The sequence below is a fragment of the Anolis carolinensis genome, chromosome 5, assembly GCF_035594765.1.
Source record: "Anolis carolinensis isolate JA03-04 chromosome 5, rAnoCar3.1.pri, whole genome shotgun sequence".
Lineage (NCBI taxonomy): Eukaryota > Metazoa > Chordata > Lepidosauria > Squamata > Dactyloidae > Anolis > Anolis carolinensis.
In genome coordinates, this window is record NC_085845.1 from 97,276,580 (window position 1) to 97,285,826 (window position 9,247).

The 9,247-nt window shown below is 39.7% G+C and overlaps 1 protein-coding gene across 1 annotated transcript; it reads left to right on the forward strand.

The window, feature by feature from the left end:
- Nucleotides 1-4,739: 4,739 nt before the first annotated feature.
- LOC100556640 (small ribosomal subunit protein uS2-like) lies at nucleotides 4,740-5,451 on the forward strand. Its single transcript, XM_008111451.3, has one exon. It carries the CDS (start codon nucleotides 4,795-4,797, stop codon nucleotides 5,449-5,451), a length of 657 nt encoding a protein of 218 aa, XP_008109658.1. The 5' UTR covers nucleotides 4,740-4,794.
- The last annotated feature ends 3,796 nt before the right edge of the window (nucleotides 5,452-9,247 follow it).

Here is a 9,247-nt window from a genome sequence, read left to right on the forward strand (position 1 = left end):
GTAGCCAGACATGCTGACAGGGCATTGGCTCTGGTGCTCTATCCTCCAAGGGGCCACTGCTGTTTTTTCACCAACCAGAAGCAGCTCCCTGGCAGAGCCTTGCTGGCGATGTCATTTCTGGCAGGATCACTGAACTCCAGAACCAAAATGGGGTGGGGGGGGGATTAACATATGAACACTGGATCTCCCTGGATCCAGCCCAAGCTAGCTGTCAACATTTCAAAAACACTGCAGTCACCGGATTAATAACTGGAAGCAGTATTATTTTTTATTTTTTTATTTTATTATACTGGATTCTGCCAGTTGTTCTTGCTTCCATGGCCACTTGTCACATTATTTTAAGGGCAGCTTGTAGCACTTTCCTGAATATGTACTACCATAGAGCTCTTCCAAAAGCTTTAAACTGGAGGTGTCATTTGCTGATGTGCTGCTTTGATTTGAAGGGTATTTTTTTAATAGCAAGTGTCATTTTATTGATGCACAAATCCATTGCAGTGCTATAAATCATTTTTAAAGCTTCAAAAGAGGGAAAGAGGCACAAAAATCATTTTTTGATCTGGTAGGTCTCACAATTAAAGAGAGCCCCGCTTGAGAGTAGGAACAAAAAGTTCTCAAAAATAGGTTGGAAAAGAAAAATGTTTGGACAGCCAATTCTGCCTGAAATACAGCAACAAATATTTCAGGCTTGAGCAAAAATTTGTCCTCTTTGAAAGAGCTCTATCTCTTCCTGTAAGAGTTGCCTATATAAACTAAGCACAAACATGTTGAATCACACAACCAAGCATGCTCATTTTTTTTCAAAAAGTCTGCAAGTATAACTTACAACTGTTTCTATTTAAAATGCCTTGTAATCATTAAAATAATAATAATAATAATAATAATAATAATAATAATAATAATAATAATAATAATAATAATGTTGCCATCCCAGGTGACAGTCGCATTGACGAAAAACATCAGGAAAAACTCAGCCGCTATCAGGACCTCAAGATTGAACTTCAAAGACTCTGACAGAAACCAGTGCAAGTGGTCCCGGTGGTGATGGGTACACTGGGTGCCATGCCTAAAGATCTCAGCCGGCATTTGGAAACAATAGACATTGACAAAATTACGATCTGACAACTGCAAAAGGCCACCCTACTGGGATCTGCACGCATCATCCGAAAATACATCACACAGTCCTAGATACTTGGGAAGTGTTCGACTTGTGATTTTGTGATACAAAATCCAGCATATCTATCTTGTTTGCTGTGTCATAATAACATAATAATTTATTTATAACATGCCCTATCTCCCCAAGAGGACACAAGATGGTTGTTATCCTAGTAAACTGACAGTCCTTTTATAGTGCAAATATAAGCAAATCCCAATTAAGGCAATTTATAGGTGCAAGTATCTTTTTGATAATATTTGGCGATATAAGTAATTTATTTATAAACATCGCTGTCAAGAAAGCCCATTCACAACAGCAAAACAAAGCCAAATTATTCTTGTATTTAATCATGGTTAAGTCTTGTGAGTATAATCCCACAACATTAAACAAAGAGTTGTAGGCAGAACCCTGGCTTGTATTTCTGCTCAATAATGATGCCTGTGTGGCTTATCTAATACCTTGCTGTCTGCAATCATTTCATCTTTCATCTCAAGCTTTGAAGTTGAACCAGAAAGAATGCATAAGACCCTTCTATTTTTTGTTAAATCTTAGAGTGAGAACATTCATTTCAAATCAAGGATGATTTACAGGAGGGCAGCCTTTCAGACTTGGGGTCTCAAGCAATCAACAAGCGTGAATAGCAGCTGACAAAATGGAAAATGCTGTTGTGTGCCTTAAAATGAAGAGATATGGAACAGATGCCATGACAAGACCGATGGCTTAACCTGAGATAAATGACGAAAGTAGATCGGTAGGGAGTCCAATCAAGGCCAAATCAATGCTTAGATCTTGCCGAGCCTGACAAATCCTCCTTGCTATTTATGGCCACTTTCCACTTCAATTTGCTGGGATTGTAGAGACACCAGCAATTATAGGAGAGCTTGTCAACATTTCTTTTCTTTCTCCCTCCTCCTCCTCCTCTATGTATGTGTGCCACACTCCAAGAAGTGCATGAAGGTACATTTGTAACTAAAGAAGTGAGTAGTGGAAGAATGAAATATATTTGCTAAGTCAATTTCACATGTCTCTCTGTGCCTGGTGCTTGTCAAGTTCATTCTCACTATTGATTTCTTCAAAAGGTGATTTTGGAATCCATGAAACACTGGGGACACATTTGCGAAGGAGAGACAGCAATTTTTGACTTCACACTTAATAAATGAACTATTTGTTCTGCACTCCAGCTGCCTCTAGACATGTTACTGTTGGAAAATGGGCTATGTTTCTTGATAGGAACAGTCAGTGATGGGATGATCACAAGATAAAAATAACCTGTGCAGTCCCACCAATAAAGCAAACCCTACAATTCAGATATGAGCAATTACCCGTCAGCCAGGAGTCACCATTTGGAAATGGAAATCCATTATGAATTCCAATCCTTTCCTTATCAGCATTAAAGATAAAGTAAAAATGTGAAGCATGGGGAACAACAATAGAGATAAAGTAGGAGCCAAGGCTATGCAGAAGAACAACAAAGGGTGTTGATGAAATTTCAGAAGACTACTAGAAGCAAGGTAAAAAGCTATAATAATTTATTATTTGACCAGTCATATGACCATTTCAAAGTACAACACAAATAAAAACATGGCAGAAAGGAGGGGAGGACAATAGCTGACCTTTTATTTGCAGTCAAAATCTTATTTTCCTGATTCTTCTTTCAGGAAATGTATTTTTTTTGATAGCTTTCAGGATAAAAAGGCGTACTCTGATTTTGGTGGATCTTTCTTGTCCTTGCAAGAGCAATGTCAGAAGTTTGATTTATCTGCCCATTCTAAAATAGCTCCATCGTTGATGCTTGCCATTATTACATTGCACTTTATTGTCCATTTTAGGTGTGAAACTACCTCTTCCCATTTTGGAATATTCTGCACTTTGGCCTAGATCTGTGTATTAGTCTCCTGTTTTTAACATTTTATGCTGCATGTTGATTTTAATGACTGTTTTATTGATGCTGATGTTTTTATTGTTGGGATAATTGTTTTATTGTTTTGTTGTTGTTATTATATTGTTGTATCAGGCAAGGCCCCATGTAAGCCGCCCCGAGTCCCTTCGGGGAGATGGGGCGGGGTACAAAAATAAAGTTATTATTATTATTATTAGTATTAGTATTAGTATTATTATTAAGATCATTTCTGTTGGCGGACCTAAAATTAGATAGCAATGGATGTAAATATCTGTATCAAAGTTCAGTATATGCTGGGCAGTCCATCAAAAAATGTGCGATATCTTCCACTATTTGTTCTCCCCAAACACAAAATCTCTCATTCCTTGGGATGTTACAGTAGCGACCAGTTTGCATCATAATACCGAGTTGTTCAAACCTGGCTTTGGTATATATTCTTCTTAAAGATAACAGAACTGGAATGATCAGATAGTGCTCTAAATGAATATTCATTTTGTGGGAAGCTAAAAACTTTGTGGCAGAAGACCTACCTATACTTGCTAGGTCCAATTGAGCATAGATATCACGAGTGTGTTGCATGAGCACTTGTTTTGCCCTAGGTCCTAGATCGTTCAGAAATTGCAAAGGGAGGCCAATTTTAGCCATCTCATTTTTTAGAGCCACTACCCATGATGACTTGTGGTCACGCTGGACTTGCTCCTCTAGACATAGACAAGGAAGTCTTCTCAGGGCTCCACTGGGTCTAAGTCTGACTTTCAGTACAGTATCAGAGTACAATGTAATGTTTAAAGTAAGTAATCTTCTGTCAATGTTTGTGGCGACCAGCTTTTCCCATAATGTGTTGTGGCCAATTGTGTCAAACGCTGAAGACAAGGAGGATGAGTGGAGGCCTCTTATGTTCTGGGGAAAGCTTCCAATGATGATTCTACAACAGTTGGAGGCAGATCCTCTGCTGGAAGTCACACGACGTCATGTGATGTCCGGTGTGTGTCTCCATCCTGAATAAGGTGTGGAAGCGTCCTAGGATACTGCTTTAGATAAGTATGATGAGGTCCATAGTCTTCCACCTATTTGTATGAGAATACGCCCAACTGAACCAAATGAGATGACATCTGCTGTTTCAGGCCATTATGGTCTAAAGGCCAGCACTGGTAAACCCTTCCTCAGGTCCTATTCAAATGACAGAATAATTTTAAATACTTTAATTCCATTTCCCACAGTTTCAGGTTGTCTGACTGTACTGAGTCATCTCATGGTCACCTGACTATTTCTACATTGTAAAATTTATTTATTTATTTATTTGCTATATTTATATCTTCTTATCCCAAAGGAGACTCAGAGAGGCTTATATTTATGGCAAAATTGAATGCCGCATTATGAATACAAAACAACAACACATTAAGCAATAAAACCAATAGACAATAAAACAATAAAACATGTAAGTACCATTTATAACTCATTAAAATATAATGTCTAATCTCAAAAAAATTATTTGACACCACTTTAACTGCCATGGCTCAGTGCTGTGGGATCCTAGGATTTATGGTTTGGTGTGGCATCCAAATTCTTTGGCAGAGAAGGCTAAAGACTTTGCAATACTACAATTCCCAGGATTCCATATCTTTCTTTCCATAACACTGAGCCATGGTGTCATCTCAAAAATAACTTCACCAGCTTTTCTCTCCAACTCCAGGGAGGCCTCCATACAGAGTTGCAACCGCGTTTCCTATCGTTGCTTCAAATGGAAACTTTCACAATGTCCAGAGGTCTTGATGTCCTACAAATGAAGGAGGAAGATGTCCTCAAATTTCTTGCTGCAGAAACCCACTTGGGAGGAACCAACTTAGACTTTCAAATGGAGCAATATATTTATAAAAGAAAAAGTGATGGCATTTACATCATCAACCTGAAGAGAATTTGGGAAAAACTGTTGTTGGCTGTCCATGCCATTGTTGCGATTGAGAACCCAGCTGATGTGAGCGTCATCTTCTCCAGAAACACTGGACAGCATGCTGTTTTGAAATTTGCTGCTGCTACTGGTGCAACACCAATCGCTGGCCGTTTCACTCCTGGCACCTTCACCAATCAGATTCAGGCAGCCTTCCATGAACCCTGCCTTTTGGTAGTCATTGATTTAAGAGCTGATCATCAGCCGCTGACTGAGCCATCTTACGTGAATATCCCCACCATTGCCTTGTGCAATACGGATTGTCCTCTGTGCTATGTGGATAATTTATTTGAGTCAGCTGACCCGGATGTCAAAACGCAATCATTCGCTGAAATGACATGTCACATAACACATTACAACATTTTTTATAACATAAAAACAGGGCGGTCAACTTTGGATTTCCTACGGCCGCCCCTTCAGACTGGCCTCATGCTGATTGGTTGTTGCTAACAGTGGGAGGGAGAGGTAGAGGCACGCCGACCAATGAGAAAGCCAGTGCCATTTTGGCCCTTCGGCCAGTCAGGAGCAGGGAGGCGGGCCGGGCATAAAGTTTCATAGGAAAGTCCAGAATCCAAGGGAAAAGACAAAGGGTTTCATTGAATGTCCACAGCATGGTCAAGCCAGCCAGAGTTCAGGGCAAGGAGGAGCCGATGGAGACTTTGATCATAGCCTGGGGCAAGCCAGTTACATCCAGGTCAAGGCATGTTTGGCCAGAGTTCACAGCAAAGTCACTTTGCTTCAATATATATATATATATACATGGAGGAAAAGACATTGCACAAGGAAATAATATTGGAAAATATGTGCCAAAGGGGATACAGAGAAGCAGAAAGATAAGCAGAAGAATACATTTCAAATTTTTGAGAAATAAGGGCAAGATTGTAAAGCATGTGGTTTAAAATTGGCTTTTTTCCTTTGCTAACCCTTTTGCCTGGATATGTCTCAATTCTAAACAAAAAGGAAGTCCTTTTGTTTGTAAGTCACTGGTTCAGGAAAGGATTAGGAGAGTTGTTATCTCTTGTCTCAGGCTAAAAGGTCAAAAATCTTTTGTGCCAGGATTTTAGTAAATCACAGCAAACTCCAGTAAAATATCTCAGTTACCTTCTGCTATAAATATATGAAATATAGGACATAAAGCCTTGATTTTTGAACTATCTTTTACAAAGACCTGGGGGGAGGGGTCACCTCGATCACATTCTGCCACCATGAGGAGGAAACAACAGACTGGTTCAAGACTGGGAAAGGAGTACAGAAGGGCTGTATACTTTCACCCTACCTATTCAACTTGTATACAGAATACATCTGGTGACGTGTGGAGCAGGAGTTAAAATTGCTGGAAGAAACATTAACAACCTTAGATATGCAGATGATACCACTTTGATGGTTGAAAGCGAGGGGGAGCTGAGGAGCTTTATAACCAAGGTGAAAGAAGAAAGTGCAAAAGTTGGGTTGCAGTTAAACATCAAGAAAACCAGGATTATGGCAATCAGACTGATTGATAACTAGCAAATAGAGAAAGAAAACGTGGAGGCAGTGACAGACTTTGTATTTCTGGCAAAAAGATTACTGCAAATGCAGACTGCAGCCAGGAAATCAGAAGACGTTTACTTCTTGGGAGGAGAGAAATGGTCAACCTTGATAAAATAGTGCAGAACAGAAGAATAGAGACATCACACTGGCAACAAAGGTCCGCATAGTTAAAGCAATGGTATTCCCCGTAGTAACCTGTGGATGCGAGAGCTGGACCATAAGGAAGGCTGAGCAAAGGAAGATAGAGGTCTTTGAAGTGTGGTGTTGGAGGAGCTTGGAGAAGATAATGATACTGGCTAAAAAGGAAGGAAAAAGGAAGAGGGGTCGACCAAGGGCAAGATGGATGGATGATATCCTTGAAGTGACTGGCTTGACCTAGAAGGAGCTTAGAGGGGCCATGGCTGACAGAGTGCTCTGGCCTGGGCTGGTCCTTGAGGTCACGAAGAGTCGGAAGCGACTGAACAAATAAACAACAACAACAACAACAAAATGGTGCTCAAGCAGGGCCTTGCGCAGATAAGTGCAGTATTCATGAATCTTGCTGCTATCTGCCAGTTAAGGTAGTGTACCTACACTGTAGAGTTTATATAGTTTGACAACAAATGTTCAAATAGTATGAAAATGCATTACATCAACAATGTAGATGCGCCTAAGTGACAAAAGCTGCCTCATTCCAAGATTGAGATGGTGTTATAATCAGAGGCATGTTTAACTCCTATCACTAAATCAAAAATAGATCCCTATAAGTCTAATATTCTTTATTTGATAATTAATCAGATTGACAAATCCATGTTTGCCTTCCAGTGATCAGTCACAAAACAAAGCAAGAGAAATGCAGATGATTGATGAGGAAAAGCATGTGCTAGGACAAATGGACGTATTTCACCATTTAAGAGAGAGCCTTTAATAAAGATTTCTTGATATCATACCATATTGCTCCCATTAAGCAGACTCAGGCAACTTCCTCAAGCAAAAGGTTTTGGGCATTATGAAAAGGCAGCAAATAGATATTTGTCACTATTATAATTTTACTATCAAAAATATGGAGAAGTGCTTTCGGAATTCCTGCTACCTTCCCAACTGGCAAGTATGGATTTAAGTTCTATATATTTTAACTTGAGTAGGACTAGGGAGTGACATTTACTATTGTGTCTCAGTCGCAAAATTTCTTGGACAATCCTGATGATGATGAAAAGTTGTTTGGTGACTGTGTTTCTTATTATCTTTGTAATAGGCAAGATCCTTCTGTCTCAGCCATCATAATGACAGACATTTTTCCAGCTATTAAAATTTACCCTTATAGTCTGTAAGCAAAGATCAATACTAACTTAGTTTCTGTCACATTTTTTAAAAATATATTGTCACTTCTTTATACTGTATGCTATGTGAATCATTCCCTAACCATCTGGAGAGACTTGGATGGCCATACATTAATGCTTCTTGAAAAAGAAAACAATTAATCATTGTTTAGCATATCTCTGCACAAGCTGGTGCAAAGGAAACCTAACAAAGTAAAACTACAGGCAGTTGGGAATGCTGGAATTTTATCAGTAGACTACAGAGAAAATCAAAGTATGAAATGTTAAAATATATTCCTTTAGGTTCCAACCTTTCATATAGTTTCAGATTCTTGAATTTTGTAATGTTACTAACTATATACTGCAGAGCCATCATGGTGTAGTAGTTTCAATGTTAGACTAAAACTCTGTTCAGCCATTGAAACTTGTTTGGCAATATGGGCAGGTGTTATATCCCATTACCTTTGGCCCCTGTACCTGATCCTGGGTTTGCCTTTGACCAGGATGAAGAATATGTTGATATTTCTCCGAGTCAGCAAGACCTGATGAATTTGCAGCTGCCACTTGTTGATGATACACAGCCAGTTCTAATTGAAAGGGAAAGTATTGTGGATAACTCTACTCCCTTGCCAGATGTCTCTAGCTCGCCGAAGTCTGTGTCCTTCAACCAGAGAGAGTATCTAAACAAGCAGAGATCTGAGAAACAAGCGCGGAGGAGAAGTGCCCGCTTGGCTGAGCATGGAGACTCTCTCTAGAAGCCTTTCCCTTGGGAACTTTGGGGAGGAAGCCCCCCCACACACACACACACTTTTGGGGGGAGACTCTGCACTTCAATAAAAGTTTCGCTCCCAGTAGTTTCCCTTGTGGTGTCAACGTTGCTTACTACTAAGAAGGTTCATCGTCTCCAGTTTCCTCCTCCTCCACCCTAGCGGCTAGCAGTTGCCGCGACTCACGAGTAGACCCGGATTTAGGTCTACTTTCCTGTTTTTTCACAAACCAAGATTTATTTCCATGATATCAAGTTCCTGCCTTGCTACTAAGAACTATTCTTGAACATTTGGACCTTGCTCATCTGCCTAGCTTGCTGACTTAATTCCCCACTCCAGGGCTATCATCAGTTTTGGAATGTGTTTCGGTTTCTGGACTTTGGACTCTAATACTGGACATATTCCTGGACATTTCTGGTCTATCTTATACTTTTTCTTCAAGGGCTATTGATTGCTCAACTTTTCCACCAATTCATTTTGGAATTATTATTTGCTTTAATAAAGATATTAAAAGAATATTGGTCTCTGTGTTGGTTTACAGTGCTCTCGCTGCCTGGGTTGCAACAGCAGGCTACACTCACTCAGCCTCAGAGGAAGTTAATGGAAACCCTCCTCTTAATAAATCTTGGTATGAAAACATAGCACAGCCAT

What these genes read in the sequence shown, in the direction of transcription:
- LOC100556640 (XM_008111451.3), top strand. Translation starts at nt 4,795, where the DNA reads ATGGAAACTTTCACAATGTCCAGAGGTCTTGATGTCCTACAAATGAAG.